General features: G+C 56.1%; 8 protein-coding genes across 8 annotated transcripts; 4 read left to right on the top strand and 4 right to left on the bottom strand.

The window, feature by feature from the left end:
• Positions 1-341: 341 nt before the first annotated feature.
• MKK02DRAFT_42431 (nuclear pore complex assembly-domain-containing protein) lies at positions 342-3,050 on the bottom strand (the record flags this gene model as incomplete). Its single annotated transcript, XM_053091983.1, has 4 exons — positions 342-2,285; positions 2,338-2,693; positions 2,829-2,988; positions 3,042-3,050. The coding sequence occupies 4 exons, from the start codon at positions 3,048-3,050 to the stop codon at positions 342-344; spliced, it is 2,469 nt and encodes an 822-aa protein (XP_052947826.1).
• Positions 3,051-3,312: 262 nt separating this feature from the next.
• MKK02DRAFT_22414 (PIG-M-domain-containing protein) lies at positions 3,313-4,972 on the top strand (the record flags this gene model as incomplete). Its single annotated transcript, XM_053086560.1, has 5 exons — positions 3,313-3,593; positions 3,679-3,993; positions 4,066-4,293; positions 4,348-4,648; positions 4,709-4,972. The coding sequence occupies 5 exons, from the start codon at positions 3,313-3,315 to the stop codon at positions 4,970-4,972; spliced, it is 1,389 nt and encodes a 462-aa protein (XP_052947825.1).
• A 1,255-nt stretch (positions 4,973-6,227) lies between these two features.
• Positions 6,228-7,835, top strand: MKK02DRAFT_31558 (uncharacterized protein; the record flags this gene model as incomplete). Its single annotated transcript, XM_053088328.1, has 10 exons — positions 6,228-6,367; positions 6,414-6,516; positions 6,563-6,600; positions 6,659-6,729; positions 6,783-6,832; positions 6,881-6,954; positions 7,007-7,097; positions 7,143-7,291; positions 7,351-7,507; positions 7,647-7,835. 10 exons carry the CDS (start codon positions 6,228-6,230, stop codon positions 7,833-7,835), a joined length of 1,062 nt encoding a protein of 353 aa, XP_052947824.1.
• Positions 7,836-8,665: 830 nt separating this feature from the next.
• MKK02DRAFT_42428 (uncharacterized protein) lies at positions 8,666-10,151 on the top strand (the record flags this gene model as incomplete). Its single annotated transcript, XM_053091982.1, has 2 exons — positions 8,666-8,989; positions 9,045-10,151. The coding sequence occupies 2 exons, from the start codon at positions 8,666-8,668 to the stop codon at positions 10,149-10,151; spliced, it is 1,431 nt and encodes a 476-aa protein (XP_052947823.1).
• A 184-nt stretch (positions 10,152-10,335) lies between these two features.
• MKK02DRAFT_31556 (cation efflux protein) lies at positions 10,336-12,686 on the bottom strand (the record flags this gene model as incomplete). The annotated part of the gene is made up of 12 exons (XM_053088327.1): positions 10,336-10,558; positions 10,609-10,661; positions 10,716-10,795; positions 10,853-10,975; positions 11,040-11,562; positions 11,606-11,913; positions 11,965-12,172; positions 12,246-12,266; positions 12,344-12,368; positions 12,420-12,448; positions 12,504-12,544; positions 12,599-12,686. 12 exons carry the CDS (start codon positions 12,684-12,686, stop codon positions 10,336-10,338), a joined length of 1,722 nt encoding a protein of 573 aa, XP_052947822.1.
• A 378-nt stretch (positions 12,687-13,064) lies between these two features.
• MKK02DRAFT_42426 (uncharacterized protein) lies at positions 13,065-13,517 on the bottom strand (the record flags this gene model as incomplete). The annotated part of the gene is made up of 3 exons (XM_053091981.1): positions 13,065-13,091; positions 13,128-13,262; positions 13,377-13,517. The coding sequence occupies 3 exons, from the start codon at positions 13,515-13,517 to the stop codon at positions 13,065-13,067; spliced, it is 303 nt and encodes a 100-aa protein (XP_052947821.1).
• Positions 13,518-13,876: 359 nt separating this feature from the next.
• Positions 13,877-15,042, bottom strand: MKK02DRAFT_42425 (p21-C-terminal region-binding protein-domain-containing protein; the record flags this gene model as incomplete). Its single annotated transcript, XM_053091980.1, has 6 exons — positions 13,877-14,029; positions 14,086-14,194; positions 14,246-14,547; positions 14,591-14,777; positions 14,828-14,880; positions 14,932-15,042. 6 exons carry the CDS (start codon positions 15,040-15,042, stop codon positions 13,877-13,879), a joined length of 915 nt encoding a protein of 304 aa, XP_052947820.1.
• A 266-nt stretch (positions 15,043-15,308) lies between these two features.
• On the top strand, positions 15,309-15,989 carry MKK02DRAFT_31554 (uncharacterized protein; the record flags this gene model as incomplete). Its single annotated transcript, XM_053088326.1, has 4 exons — positions 15,309-15,312; positions 15,393-15,775; positions 15,844-15,913; positions 15,964-15,989. 4 exons carry the CDS (start codon positions 15,309-15,311, stop codon positions 15,987-15,989), a joined length of 483 nt encoding a protein of 160 aa, XP_052947819.1.
• Between the last annotated feature and the right edge of the window lie 238 nt (positions 15,990-16,227).

Here is a 16,227-nt window from a genome sequence, read left to right as displayed (position 1 = left end):
TGACGTCGCTGTCAGTGCGCAAGCTGATCACTCAGATTTGAGCGGTCCGTGTCGGTCGGCAAGGAGGGGAAGGAGGGATGGCTAGCGAGGGTCTGGGCCGGGAGCGGGAGGTGGGCGGTGGTACTGTTAGAGAGGGCGCGAGGTAGCAGCGGCTACGATGGGGCGCTGCGGTCCTACACGTCGGTTCTGTTCTGATGAAGATGCATACGAAGCTTCGCAATCATCGTTCAGCTTGATAGAGCAATGTCCGGGGGAGAAGCTACATCTCGTTGCATCAAGACATTCCTGCTCAAGATATGCTAATTTACGCTATGCTACCTATTCTCATCTTCCATAACACCCTACTTTCTCGTCCTCGTCACTCGGGGCGTCATACTCCCCTCCCTCCCGCCTTTTGACCGCGTACTGACCACGCTCCCCGTCGGACTCCCCCCTCTCGCACTCGCACTAGCTGCGGGCGTCACCCCCCTCCTCCCTGTACTCGAAGCCACACTAGGCTCCCTCGTCCCCCTCCTCGTCGTACGCCTCCCCGTGCCCTCCGGCGCCTCACTCGCAGCTGCACTAGGCGTCGGACTGGCCGCTTTCCTTCGATCACCCGCACCCGCACCCGCACCCGCGCTAGGGCCCGGCGCAGTCCGTGTCCGGGTGCGTTTGGCCGGTGGGCCGGGGTTAGGGTGGTCTTCGTCTAAAACGGCGCGGGAGGCGGAGCGGGTCATCCGTGATTTGGGCGGGGGTACGGAGGAAGGGGTTGGCGGTGCGGGAGTAAATGAGCCGGGCATGGAGAAGGAGGAAGGGCCGGACTCGTCCGCTTCGACCTGGCGGGATTTAGCGGTCTTTCTCGCTGATGATGCTGATGCAGCGGCGGGCGCGGGCGGGTCGCTCTCTGGTGGAGGTGCAGTAGACTGACGCCGGGTCGAGCGGGCCGTGCTAGGAGGAGGAGGGGACGGATCGCGCTGTTTTGGCGCAAGAGTTTGTCGGCTGGATTTACGCGAAGTAGGCTTCGAAGAAGCAGGGACCGGCGGAGGGGCCATATCCCCCGAGACCTGTTTCTCCTGCGAAGCAGCGGCTGTAGCAGGCGCAGGCTTCGGTCCAACCTCTTCCGTCTCCATCTCCGTATTCGAACCTGCCTCCTTCTCTTTTGCAGGCGCAGCGGTAGATCGACCCGACGTCTGCCGCTGCCTCCCATTCCGCCCAATCCCATTGAGCATACTGCCGCCCATTCCTCCCTCTCTCGCCTCCTCCTCCTCATCATCATCGTCAATAATCCGCCTCGCCGGCCGGGGCACCTCCACGCTCCTCTGCGGCTGCATAAACGGCGACCCTGACGCTAGGCGCTGTACGGGAGTACCCGGTCCTCGAGTGGGTGTTCCGGGTAAGGCGGATGGCGAGTCGGTACGCGCAAACTGGGGCGGGCCTGCGAAGGGGGACGAAACGTTCCTCGCGGGGGCAGTGACGACCCGTTGGGCGGGCGAGGAAGGGCGTCCAGCAGATCCATCACCCGTACCCGTAAGGGACAAGAGCGCGGGAAGACGCATTGGTTTCGGCGCCAAGACGTCGCCATTCGATTTCGTACTCGGTCCCGCGCTGGACATTTCCGTGTCCACCTCCATACCGTTATCCCCGTCCCCCATCCTCCCCTCTTCCCGCCGCACCTCCCCATCCAGCTCCAACACCCTCCTCTGCGCCGCCGGCAAGATGGATATAAACTCCTTGACCCTCTCCCGGCGTTTCTGCCGATCCTCCTCCTTGCCCGCCCCGCTCCCCGCGAGCTCCTTGTCCAGCGCTAGGCACTCGGCGTACTGGCCCTGATGGATAAGGCGGACGGTCACTAGTTCATGTAAGAGATCCAAGGCCGCGGGGGATATCGACCTCGGGGGATGCGTTAGGAAGTGCACGAGGTGCGCCGATTCTTCAGGCTGAAGAGGGAGATGAAGGAGTTGCGTGAGGACCGAGCCTTGCACGCCTGCTGGACCCTTTCCTACCGGTATCCGAGGAGCGCCGAAGGCCCAGTTGTAGATCGTCTCCCGGATGCTCTGCTGTGATGCAGGTGGTTGGACCCGGATGAAGTTGAAGCAGTCGGAGAGGGACGAAGTGGCCGCTAGTGAGACGGCCCGAAGGGCGATCAGGTCGTCTGTGTCCAGTGGGGGCGACAGGGCAGTGAAGAGCGTGTGGATGAGGGAGAGGGCGGAGGAGGGGGGCGAGACGTGAGTGGACAAAAGGGAGAAGATGGAAGGGAGGAAATTGAGGGATGTGATGGCGGGGTTGATGAGTGATTGGACGGCGTCCTATCAGATCAGCTCAAGATCCTGACCCAAGTACAGGAACCTGTTAGCTCACCTCCCACATTCCATGATCTAGTGCCCAATAGCCAAACATGAACCCTCTCCAGACTTGCGGGAGACATCTCCTGCGCGCAAACTCTTCCGCTTGTCCGCCCGCCTCCAGGTCTTTTGCCCTCCCCTTCCCCTTTCCCTTGTCCGCCTTCACCAGCTCCATACCAGATTCGCCGTCCATGTCCTCATCGTGGTGTACGCCGTTCCCGTTCGGTATTGTTGGCGCCGAGGCGCGGTCCGAATCCAAGAGGAGATAGCAGATAAAGCAGTCTTGCTTTAGCCGGTCGATCTGGGCAGAACGGATCGTATGTATCAGCCGCCGAAGACCGGCTGGAGAAGTTGGCGGATACAGGGTCGGGCCTATCTCGTCAGTATCCACTTTGAGTACGGCCAAGATAGATCCCCGCAGGCTCAAGCCGCTTCTGGCCCGCTTGGCTGCCTGAGTCCTCGAAAGCCCTTCTTGATCCTGTAGACTTGGCCCGCAGCTGGACGTACCGTCTATAGACGCGAGACCAAGAAGCTGATCCAAGAAGAGTTGTCCACCAGGATACGATCCTCTCCGCCTGGCGACATCCCGCCCAAAGGCCTCGGTATAGGGGGTAGCCGAGAAGTCAAAGTACCGAAGTACAGTCTGGGGTATTGAGAACCCGTCTACCTGCGGGGCGTCAGCTCTTCCGCCCTGAGGATGTCGGCTTCTTTATAGCTTACAGCTGTCATTATATGTCTCAAGCGAGCCTCTAGCTAGCTAGCTGGGTATAGCAAGTGATGGTATGGTGGTGGTGTTGACACGAACAACGAGGAGGGACATTTTTGGTGCATACAGCTTCGGAGGTTTGGCTGGGCGGAAGCAGTTCACATTCCTCGTTGGAGCCCCACATCGTTCAGTCCACCTTGTTCGCGCTCAGAACCATCTTCTGGTCACTTCATGTCCATCTCATGCCGCCTAGACTATCTCGTCCCAGCTCGCTGAAACGCAGAGATGGCGACTGGATCGAATTCGAGAGTGCAGGCTGAGCGTCGTTTTTCGTGGGGGAAGAGCTGGCATGTCTTGACTCTATCCGGGGCGGTCCACCTCGGACTCCTCTTCTACGCAGACCACGTCGACAGTCATCCCGAGCGGTATGCCGGGCTGAAGTATACGGATGTGGACTGGAGGGTGGTTATGGATGGGGCGAGGTTGATGTTTCGGCCGAAAGAGGGGGAGGGGGCGCAAGGGTGGATGGGGAGGTGGTTGTGGGATAGAGGGGTACGGATAGGCGAGTGAGTCATGGCTATCCCTGGAGGCCTCGCGCACGGCGTATCTGGCTTCGAGGATAATGCTATGATACTTTAGCTGAGATCATAGCCCGTACCTACGGCAAACATTCCGCTATACCCCACTTCTACCCCTTCTCACCTCCCCATCCCTCCTTCATCCCCTCCTCGGCAAGATTCTACTCTCCCTCATCTCCCTCGCCATACCCGTCCTACTGCTTTGGCAACCACGGCTCACCGCATCTCGTCCGAGACGTCAAGCTTGGCCCGCAGCTGCACCCTTTTGGGCGACCCATCTCGTCTGGACGCTCAACCCGTTCGTACTCAACATAACGACCCGCGGGTCGCCCGAGGCCATCATCGTCTTCTTGGTCATCCTGACCTTGACGCTACTCCGGCTGTCTGTGTCTCGAATACAAAAGGGGCTCGACAAATCTCAGCCATCAGCTGAGCTGGACATGAAGCAGGAACAGGCGAGAGTAGCCATCCCGGTCCCCGCAGAATCTTCGGCTATGCAAGGGTACGAGGACGCCGCTGCAGTCGCTTTGGCCCTCGCTATCTCATACAAGATCTACCCCATCATCTATGCTCCGGCATTCTGGGCGTTCCTTAGGCGACGGCACGGTCTCTTCGGGCTCGGAGTCTGGCGATTTGGAGTCATCACTGCTGTTTCTCTCATCCTTGTCAACGGCGTCTTGTACTCTATGTAGGTCTTTCATGGCAGTCCCTCATATACTGTGAGCACGTACTGATACCTCAGATGGGGTCAACCCTTCTTGGAACATACCTTCCTCTACCACCTCCGCCGGAAAGATCACCGACATAACTTCTCGCCTTACTTCTACCCCATCTATCTCTCCTTAATTGCTCCTTCATCTGACCCTACTACACTCGCCGCCAACCTATTGGGCATCTTCCGACACCCGCTTACGTCCTTTATCCCTCAGGCGACGCTCGTCCTCGGTGCTGGATGGGTCCTGACCCCACCCGCTGGACTTCCATTCGCGATGTTCTTCCAGACCGTCTCCTTTGTTATCTTCAACAAAGTCTGCACTTCACAGGTAAGTCTCGCTGTTACTGCCCCTCTACCTAAGGTGAGAAGTGTCCCTGATCAGCCGTAGTATTTCTTGTGGTTCCTCGCCCTCATCCCACCCATCATCCCCCAACTCGATCTTTCTCCCCGACGCGTCACCTTGCTCATCCTGACCTGGATCGCAGGTCAGGCCGTATGGCTCGGGATGGCGTATCAGCTGGAGCTGCTCGCGAGGGATGCGTATCTGGCGGTATGGGCCGCAGGGATCGGGCTGTTTGGGGCGTCGGTATGGGTGTTGGGGGAATTGATCGATGCGTGCAGACCGGGACGGACTGGACAGGTTGATGTGTGAACGTCGCCAGTACGAGCTTGAAACTACTTGCAGGGATATGGGACTGGTGCCGTTTATTGAACACTGACAGTCCGTGTGTCATGGACAGCTGACTGTCTGCCTGAAATATGAGACAGCTCTACCTTTACTGACATTCAGAGTGGAGTCAGGGTTTGAACAAGCCAATTACCTGATCCCACGGACGTCAGAAGGCGCAACCTGGGGCCCGGTACCTCCCGATGTCCCAGTGATATCTTGCTAATGCGCTGACCCACCTGACCATTACACGCAACTTGCGCAAAGGGATATGCTCGAGACCTAGCTCCTGGACAGTGCCACGCCTGTGACCACTTTATATTAGCGATGGTTCAGGCCTTTCACCTTCCCAGCTCGCGAGTCGTGGCTCAGGAGTACACATCTTCTCTATACCCACAGATCAGACGGAACAGAAATGCAGCGGGCTGTCCGGCCCACAATGGCGCGCGTGCTGAGCACAGACTACTGATGAAAGTCGAATATGATAAGCCAGCCTCACTGCTTGAGTAATAGTGGGTGGAACTTACTGGGAGTCTTTACCTGGCCACGCGTACTAGTGGGTGTCAATTCTAGATCAGCAGCTCCCTCAAGATCCCTGATTAGAGCCTGAGAATTCACTATTGCTCCGTCGGGCGTCGAGTGATCGCCACGGGCGGCCACATGCCGCCAGCAATGTATATTGGCACGAGCTCAGATAGGCTCAGATTCTCTGACTCTAGTCTGCTCGGGTCCGTCTTTACAAGTAGCTCGGGAAGTGACATATTCAGGCACAGAATGCAATTTGGGTGGCAACTTCGCTTGGCAACGTAGGGCAGTTGAGAGATATGCCGGCATTAGGAATGAGTTGTTTCCCGAACCTGTGCCCGGGCGGATGGTACCGAAATTGTGAGGGATACGACATGAGGGCCAGAGCTGACCCTCTCTCACTGCAAACTAGCCTCAATCAAATACCAGTAGGCGATGAAGTGCTGCTGGTGCGATGATCCCTGTAATGGCCACCAAAGATGATTTCACGCTGACAAGCGCTGACAGCGGTGATTTACGAGAGATGCTTCTCGATCGCGTCATTAAGATGCGTAATCTCCGTACGCTCGGACCCCCTCTCTCCCCCTCCTCGTGCCTCTTCGGCGGACTTCGGGTCCGCCGCACTCCTCAGTTTCCCTCTGCCGAAGGAGAATTATAAAGATGTAGAAGGCGTAGTCCACTTCACATCAGCACACATCCTGTACTGCTGGTCGTCATGAGCGCTCTTCCGTTCGCGAACGACCCGTCGGACCCCTACAAGCTGCTCCGGGGACTCACACCGGAACAGCTCGACCTGGTTGGCTTCACCCTCTTTGGTCGCAACCCCGCTGGTCGGCTGTTGCCCTATATCCTCGGGTAAGAGTGCTCGTCCAGCTTCACATGGGATGTGCTGATAGTATAGGCTGTTCGTAAACTGCATGCTTCTCGGGGTACTCTTTGTACAGTGCAGCAGGTGGTATGCACACGGATACAAGGGAGAGCCCTGGCGTATACGGATCCTGGTAGTGAGTGTGCGCCTCCCCTTTCTCCTGCTTAAAGCTGATCGTCCAGCTTTACACCTTGCTCGTGAACATTGGCATCACCGTCTTGTATGTAGCTCCCCACCGCTTCAGCACCCATGGCCATTGGACAAGCCTAAGATTGCAGCCTGACATGGTGGAACTTGAACAACTTTGCCAGCAATTTCGGTCGTTATCGCCAATTCCTGAACCTAGACGGTACGTCTAATTAAGCCTTCAATGTCACAAGGATAGTCTGGCTGACAAGGCAGATGCTTCTCTCTTCTATCTGATGGATGCGATCGTCCGCTTTCCGGTCTCCGTGGGTCTGATGCGGCTGTTTCGGATCTTCTTTAAGCTAATGAGGTAGGCATTCTTCGCGGACCGGGCATACCGTGCAGCCAGGCAGAACAAGATCCTTGGTGCAGTCTTCTGTGTCTTGCTGTAAGTCGGCAAAACTCCCACCCATATCTCGTCACATGTGCTGACCCAGCAGTCTCGCGTCCCTCGCGATCGGTGTCACGCTCAAAGCGCTTGCCTCGCAATACTACGGCAGACCTCTGTTCACTCGACTCGTTCTCGCATGGGTCAGTCTTCTCCCCAATCCGACCTGCTCACAGCTGACTCTACAGCTCAGTTGCCACGTCATCTGCGACGTACTGACCACCGCCGTCATATCCGTCTTTTTGTACCGCTCGAAGACTGGTTGGTCGCAGACCGATGCGGTCATCACTCGATTGATGATCATGACCGGTGAAACGCAAGCTCCCAATACTGTGGTGTGAGTCCATTCCCTACTCAATACCGGTGATCCTTCCTGTACGATCGGCTGACCCTTAGATCCATCATCTACATCATTGTCTACACCAGCAATACTCTATCGACCTGGCCGTTCTTCTTTGTATTTACCGGTCCCTTATTCGCCGTTTGCCTCGTAGCGGTCCTGAATACCAAAGTCGCACTGCGGCGGGAACTCGAGTCTGATCCGAATGTCCAGGTAAGCCAGACTGCCCTGAAGGATAGGCGCCCGACTGATCCAACAGGATAATAACACCTACTCTCTCAAATCTCGCTCCAAGCAGACATCGACGAAATTGCGCTCGGAAACGTATACGGGGGTGAGTGATTCCACTTAGTCTCTCATCCTGGTGCCAGCTGAACCTTTCAAGCTCGACAAAGCGACGGGGCGCCAGCACACGAGCAGCGAAACCGGCCTCGCCGTCAGTGTCGAGAGCCCTATCGAGAGCGAGTTCACCAAGCCGCAGCGAAAGAGCAGCATCGAGGCAGACGACGCGAACCGCATGCCCGTCATCCGTTACATGTGATACACGGTCAAAGGGCAGGACGTGGATGGAGGCGGGATGAAGAAATTCAGAACTAGATAATGTAAGAGGTTTTACGGGTTTCTTATGAGCCATCTCTGGTGTTCTCGGTTGATCTGGGAGAACACAACTGTGTTACGTATCTGGCAGGATGCGGCGCATAACCCTGCAGCCTGCTCTCGGTCTACTGCACGTGCAGGTGCACTTTTCAATCGGTTATCAGCATGTCGCACGTTTGTCTGCTGTCGCAATAAGAGGCATCGCTGCGTATGTCCCGCCCGAACCACTCACTTAGCATACTCTTCCGTGAGAGCAATACTGATTCCTCCCAGGCCCGGAGATGTGGCACTGGGGTATGCGGGTGGCGACGAGCTCGTGGCCGTGCGGATGGCTGGCGGAAATACAAAGTCTGAAACATGGTGAAACACTCTGAGACAACCCTCAGTCCAAAGATTGTGTCCTCTGTCACGAACAGTCCCGATCTTTGCAGGTCAATGCGCATATAATCTCTCCTAGCCAGTCCCACCACATTCCAGTCTCATTTATCATCACCATGTAGTGAGAGATCTCGTGAAGCCATTTTGGCGGGCTATAACGGTGTTTCAGTAGATTGCACTGGATCTCTCCTGAGCAGATTGTAAAGCGTTTCAATTTAACGAATCCTTTATGGGGACACCTCGATGATGGGTCGCTCTGGCTCCTTCATCCTTCGATGGCGTGCTTGGCATGGCGACTGGCAATGCTGGGCCCTTCGCAGGCCCCGCGTCAAGTCCCCCGGCGGGCTTTGCATTCGCCACTCGACATACTGATCTCGAGAAACATAGCCACCAGTCATGTCACCTTCTGATTCGAGCAAAAGCATCGCCAGCATGTTCAAGAGCTTTTTGACGAATCTTCCATCTCATGGCACGACTCTGGAAGAGCCTCACTTCGACTCTCGCTTCGATCAGACGCAAAGTCGACTGCTCCAGCTCCCCACTGAATTGTTGGCGCAGATATTCGAGTTCGATACATTCCCCATGTTCCGAACTGGCTTGGACGCAGACTTGCGGGACTATGCGCTCAGACGGCGGATGAGGGATTATCCTGACAAGTATCCGTCCGAAGAGACTGTTCCCAGACAGTCTGCCATGTTGACTTATGCCAAATTGTGCAGGGTACGTTCTGTAGTCACATGAGAGGAGAGTCTTGGTACAGGGCTGACTATATCAGAGAACATGGGGGGACATCTCCAGTATGTGTGAGGAAAAGGGCGGGACTCTTGTGATACACAATCCAGGCGCCTACTTTCCGACGCGCAAGAAGGCCACGCTTGCTCGCGCAGGGGCCTCTTTGAAGGATACCTTCACAGACCTGGCAAGGCACAGCAGGACCAGTTCAGAGCCAAAGTCTGATGATCTGCCGAGACTGCGTCCGACATGCCTGGTGATCACTTCTTCCGAATGTTTCCGAGAATCGTACGACGAGAACAACAACGAAATTGAGGGTGCCTGGCTCCCTGAGTTCTGGACGCAAGCGGCGGACGGCATGGAGGAATATCAACGCGCACACCGCCAGCACAAGCGCCATAGATCTCACGGCAGTCATGTCTTGCCGCCCGTTCCGAGCTTGGAACGCACCAAAAAGATCGTCTTCAATGCGGCAGATCTCCTTGTCAATCCCATGACCCTTGAGCGAACCAGAAAACAGTACCCGAGGCCAAAAGACTGGAGTATCGGTGTACAGGATCTGCAACGTGCCGGTTCGACAATTGCAAGTACTGCGTGTACGATCGGCGCCGACATATGCTTTCTCGATCCCGAGTGCCGATTCTACGAGCCCTTATCGTGTCCGGGTCTAAATTCGACCTGGCATATGACCGGCATCTGTTTGGAGCGTCACTGCAAAGCACTGGATCTCCACACAGGACCTCAAGTGTGGCGCATCGAACATGTGCAGGTTCCGGGTAAGGCGACTGCGTCGGTTTTCATCGAAACGCAGCTCGTGGACGAAGCAGCAAGTCATTTCGAGAAAGATGTCAAGGGGCCAGAATCCCTCGACATTCAGATCATGCATCTGCCGGAGCTGACAGATCCGACAGAACGCGCAGAATACTTGCTCAGGATCAAGAATGGTATGGAAGCTAGGATGCTCTCGAATGGGGTGAGCATCAAGACTGCGGATGGAAAGGATCGGATCAGGCCCAGCTGGCTACAAGTCCCCCGAATTGTGGACGGAATCGAGACAGATGTCCTGACGGATATGATCCCTTGCGGGGTGTGTTCTGATCGTGCCCGCCGGGGACTTGACCCATTCCCTTCGGCGCCGGCAGAGGCGTAGCGTATTGTTATAGAATGTACCTTGTCGTATGCCTTTGTGTAACTTCTCGCCTCTGATCGTGACCGGCAATAATGAACAGCACACGACAATCGCATCTGGACCATTCCATTATATTTCCGTCTACTGTACCGAGCACCACATATACCCTTGATCGGAGACCGGACCTCCAAGGCGTACTCCATTTCTACGCCTTAGGCGAGTTCAACACCGCACACTGCCGCTTCTCCTCCTCTTCCACCTTGCTGCCGTCCACCAACGACGCCGACCGAGAAGGCACAAACTCGGGTGAGATGGTCACGTGATTGATTCCGAAAGTGGCGAGGTGCCGCCTGATCTGTTTCTCGACGAGTGACCAGACGACGAGGTCGCGCGCCTCGGACCGGACGTCGATGGAGGCAATGAGGTCACTAAGAATCAGTACTGAACTGCAGAGGCATGCAGAAGGTTGAGCACTTACATCTCGGTGAGCTGCCAGACGTGCAAGCAGTGTACTGAGGCTACACCTGGTATCTGCATCAATGGTCAGCTGGACAACACGTTGATAGAGCGAAGATAGATACTAACCAGTGTAAGATCATCCTCCACCTGCTTCAGATCCAGACCTTTGGGCGCGGCTTCGAGCAGTACTCGAGCAGACGAGAGAGCTGAGACGTCAGCTTCGAGTCTCTGGCGCGATCCCGGTTGGCTATAAAGGGACGTACTGAGTGGCAATGACCCGCCAAAGATGATCAGACCGATGACGACCGACACGGCCGGGTCCGCGTAGAAGCGCTTGGGGGAGGTGGATTGCCACATAACCACTGCAGCGATGATGACACCGATATCTGAATTGTCAGCTCACGATCATCACTGCGCATGCAGAAGCGGAAGGACGATAGGACAGCTCACTGTTGAGCGCATCACCGAGGAGGTGGATGAACACCCCAGCGAAGCCGAGATTGTGCCCATGACCGTGCCCATGGCCGTGGCCGTGCTGCGTTGCAGATGTGTCCTCCTTGGTGTGATCATGAGCACGCGTATGAGTATGGGAATGAGCATGTCCCGCATAGCCACCTGGTTGCACCGCAGCCGCCATGCCAGGATAAGAATGAGTGTCACGGTGATTGTCAGCGATATCGACCTCGTTGCGCTGTGGCTGGCGGACTTCGAGCTTGTCTGCGTCGTACCACCTCTGACTGTCAGGCAGGACGTATTTCAGACTGCCAGGGTCGAGGGAGCGGTGTTTCGCGCCCCCTGGAGTCGCTGCGCCATCAGGACCCAATCGAGTCAGGCTGGGGCGGGTCTGAGGGATGGCCGACTCCTCGTCCGCGCCGAAGAGGGTCTGGCGCCAGCGGGAGAATCGGCTGATGTGGGAGGGGTCACGAGGCCGAGCGGTGCCTGGGAGGTGAGCATGCGAGTGAGCGGGAGTGTGCTAAGGAGTCAGTATGTATCGATGTGGGGAAGAGAAAGCTGACGTCATGGTGAATCATGTGAGAAATGGGCCGAGCGACCTGCGTGAACAGACTGGGTATCCTGACCGCCCGGATTTCCTCTTCGAGGGACTGATAGTATATCCCCTCATTGCTGTTGGCGTGCTTAAGAGTGTCAGGTGGAGAATGATCGTGCTGGTAGCCATACTGGTGGTCGAGAACATGAGTATGATCGTGCGAGCAGGGATGTTCATGACTACCTGAAAGAGCCGGAACGGCTGAAGCGTGACTGTGGGCATGATCATGACTCTGTCCATGTCCGTGGCTACGACCATGACTATGCCCGTGTGCGTCTACTGATCAGCATATGCACACGACTAACTCTGCCTGCGGATTGAACTCACCGTGGCACATCATGATACACAACGTATTCAAAGCCAGTCCCACGCAACCGACGATGAAGATCAGAAAGGGATCATCCACTTCAGGCACATTGATGAACCGCTCGATGGACTGTAAGAAGATGGAGAGAGCGAGCGCGAGGAGGATCGAGGCGTTGAAAAAGGCTCCGACGATTTCGCACCGCTTGAGGGCGAAGGTGAAGCCTGGTCTCTGTAATTTTAGCAGGAGAGCTGTTTGAGGCGAGAGTCGGCTCATAGTCCGGCGGTGCCGTACTAGTACTCACTTCTCGAGAGCTCATGGTCAGCTGATCATGTCAGCTGTTGTTCTGTACCCTAGGCCCTAGCTATACTAGTCGCGGCAGCGGAAGCGAAGCAGTCTCACCCGTGTGGCGATGAGAGCGACGATACTACCGAGTCAGCTGGGTCCCAGTATCTAACAAGAGGCAAAGGGTATTTACTATGAGATGAGGTCATTGAGCTGATGGAACTGTACCCATGTCAGCTCGTCTTGTATTACACACCTCAGCAGTAATAGTACTTACAGCATCGACAATGAGAGCCAACGATCCAGTTTTGAGTCCGACTACTACATGAGCGTGGCCAAGTAGCCGGCATGTTAGGTAGAAAGAGTACGTACTGGTGATCTCGAAGAAGAAGTAGATGGTACAGGAGACAATGACGAACAAGAGCCGCTTGGTCCTCGACAGCTTTAGCTTGAAAGCCATGATGATGTAGGGCAGAGGGATCGGGTGCGGAGAGGAGATGAGGAGAGGTGGGTGGAGATGAGTGATGTACACGCTCAGCGAAAGAGCTTGACAGCTTAAGTATGGGTGCGATCAGCGGACCTGCGGAGTTGTGGTGCGGCTTGACAAGGGATGTGCATTGAGGAGACCTCAACGATCATTAGGCCCAAAATAATCGACCGGGCGGTGTTTGAAGGGGTAGAGACAAGTCAGCGTGAAAGGATGCACTTGGATGACCGCAAGGGTGCTCCGCCGGGCAATAGGGGTCAGAAGTACTCAGTATCGTGTCAGCGGATGAACAGAAGTCTCAAGCCCGACATACGCCATAGTACATTTCTTTCCCCCTTCTTTTGCCCTTCTTTAGCCCTTCATCGTACCGTCATAGTCCTAGCATGGTCCTTCTCATCAAGCCATCATGGCCACCACGATCGCCAAAGCTCCGGTGAGCGCGCCTGGGCGGGTGATGTGGAGGGAGGCGGCTCCGGAGGATGCGGCGGCAGCGCCAGCGGCGGATATGGAGGAGGTGGCGGAGGCTGAGGCTGAGCTGGGGATGCTCGACTGGATTATCAGCTGATGTACCTGCATGTTTATATCGGAAGCAAGGGTTATTTGATGGGTGCACGTGACCTAAAGGAGGGTGTGTACTGGAGGGGGATAGTGGGGTCAGCTCACAGTAGAGCTCGCCGCTGTCCCATTCGACGACATCGACATGCTCGTGTCGCCATGGTCGTGTCCCTCGTGTCGACCAGCGAGACCGCTAGCCGAAACGGCGGTGATGAGGGCGAGGGCGATGCCAAAGGACGTGGGGCGCATGATGACGCGAAGGTGGTGTTGGTAAATCTGTGGGGAGTTGGGACTTGAGGTGGTGAGAGGTGGTGGGGAGGAGCGGATGTGATGGGAATGGAGAAGGTAGGGGGGAAGAGCGTGGGTGGGTCATTATACACCTTCCCGGCGCGAAATGGATCGCTGATGGGTCGCTAAGGAGAAGCAGATCCCCTTTGACGACCCCAAAACTCTAACCTGAAACACGCGCTGAGGAATGAGGCTTTTAGTATTGCCTCCGGACATGAGCCATTTCGCGCAGCCTATGCGGGACTGGACGACGCTGCAATAAGGTTGAGATATACATACTGATGATATTGCTGGAACGCGTATGCCCATTGTATGACCTTCTACTGCCGACATGCCTCTTCCATCGCGGCGACAGCGCTGGTCATAGCCGCTGCTGTGAGCAGTACGAGTCGGCCGTGCTGCTCAACGCCGAACGAGTCGTCGTCTCGCGGTTGAGCAGATTTGAAGGGATATGTGTGAACTGTAGTCGCAACCTGAACGCGATCAGTACGACTCCAGATGGCGATGCACGGGATAAAGCGATACTCACGTCGTCAAGATATGCCTCTTCTGGGTGATATGGGAAAGTCCCCGCCTGCAGTGGGGTCATAGGTTGTCTTGTCCCCGCTTTGGACTTCTTCTTCTTCCCTCCAGCATTACTGGCGAATCAGCCATCGACCTCACACTGGTCTCGCGAAGCAGAAACTCACTTTGCTCCGTCCATCTCCAGCCCCATGGCCTCTTCCGTCCCCTCCAGCTTATATCCCCTTCCCCAAACCAGATAGTGCGTGAACTCTGGGATATCTCGTCCCTCTTTCCTCCCCTCTGCCAGCTCCGAACCAAGCATCTTGTATAATGGCGGAATGAGCGGCAGGGGGAGATTCAGCAGGCGGAGGGAGAATGTGAGAGCGGGCCGGCTTGGGCTCGAAGGGTCGAGGACGGCGCTGATGGGTGAAGTAGCGGGTAGTGTGCTACGCAGGTAGTCGAGGAAGGGTGCGAGCGCTGGGTTGGCCTGTCCATCAGTTATGATAATGGACAAAACCTGCTAGACTCACTCTATTTCGGTTGATATCAAGAACAGCTACCATCGCCCAGGGATCGCTCTCCTCCCCTTCTGTCTTGATGGTGCTTCCTGCACCTGTGCGTACACCCTCTGACAGTATGAGCTCAGCGAGCGGATGCACGTCGATCATGCTGTCATCCTGCGACAGCGTTTGACGAAGAAGCCGCTTGAGGGCTATCCTACCGAATCAGCCTGATGCTCAGGTTAGCGCATAACATATCTCACGTACAGGTCTACATCCGGTGTAAAGCTATAGAAGTCAAAGTCCACGTTGATCATGCTCTATCGCGTCAACAGGGAACGAGAGGTCCGTCAAGTCTAAGCTTGACTCACGACATCACTGCCGCTGTCGCTCCCCGAATCATCCTCATCTTCTCTTGGAGCGTTCTTACGCTTGGCTGCTGTAGCAGCGGGCACGGCTGAGAGTGTCCTATTGGCGGGCATGGCGTTATAGATGTGTTTACAAGGTGTTAGACAGATAGTGTAGCGCGCAAGGTGAAATTTAAGCTGTATAGGGTTCATCCGAAGCTTAACCGGGCGGAATCAAACAGCAGAGATGACGTCACCTAGGTCCCGTTCGCTTACCGTGGCGCGCTGGCTCTTTGGTCGTCCCCCCCCCCTCACGGCCTCACATTCCTTCTCCCTTTCAACTATACCATATCTCACACTACTCAAGCCTATAATTACCTAACAACAAACTAACCATCACAATGGGTGAGTTTTTTCCGGACCGATATAAGGATGGGTTATTATTAAGAGACGAGAAATCATGGACTCGCACTGACTCTTATCAGCCGCCCCCTCGAACACCCTCGGCTCCGGCCCCAACACCACGAACACCCCCGGCACTGGCCCCACTGTCCTCGAGCAGACCAAAAGCCTCGTCGCTCAGACCGTCGAGCAGGTCTCTGCTCTCGCCAGCCAGGCTGCCAACTCGCAGACCACCGCCGACTTGACCGCTCAGGCCAAGTCTATTGGTAACCAGGCCGTCGCCGTCGCTGCCTCGGCCGCGTCCACCGCCGGTGCCACTGCTTCCAGCCTCGCTGGACAGGCACACGCCCAGGCTCACGCCGCCGCGCCTAGCATCGTCCCTGCGCCCGCTGCCGGTGGTGTCTCGACCTCGGTCGGTGGTGTCGACAAGAGCGGAGACCTTCACCCGGCCAGCTCGGCCGACCAGGTAAGCCCACTCGTTGCATGACCCTTTCAATTGGGTGCTTCGTGTTTGGTAACAGTGCTGATATCCAGCACAAGCTCGAGCAGGAACTCGCCCAGCGCCCGTCTCCCTCAGAACTGGTCAACAAGGGTATCCTTAACGGTGAGCTGCGTGGTGTCTGATCGTGTACGATCAACCAGCTGATGATGTAGCTGACGAGGCCCCGCCCACCAAGTAAACGTCCTCGGTATATCTCTCGCGATACCCAACACAGTCAGCTAGATCAGCTAGATGGGAGACCTGATTGGCGACGACGTTGAACGATAAGCCGCAGTAATGCATGAAACTGAACCCCCTCCGGTTCCCTTCTACCTGCATTTCTTCTTCCTCTCGAGTTGTCGCGGGCATGAAGCGCGTATGCTAGGAACCTCTATCATGGCAGACCGCTCGCCGTTGCAAGACGAAGTAGTCGACCC

The sequence above is a fragment of the Dioszegia hungarica genome, assembly GCF_025882075.1.
Source record: "Dioszegia hungarica strain PDD-24b-2 chromosome Unknown MKK02contig_6, whole genome shotgun sequence".
NCBI lineage: Eukaryota > Fungi > Basidiomycota > Tremellomycetes > Tremellales > Bulleribasidiaceae > Dioszegia > Dioszegia hungarica.
The sequence above is the reverse complement of the archived record's forward strand: the minus strand, read 5'-3'. Positions and strand labels throughout refer to the sequence as shown.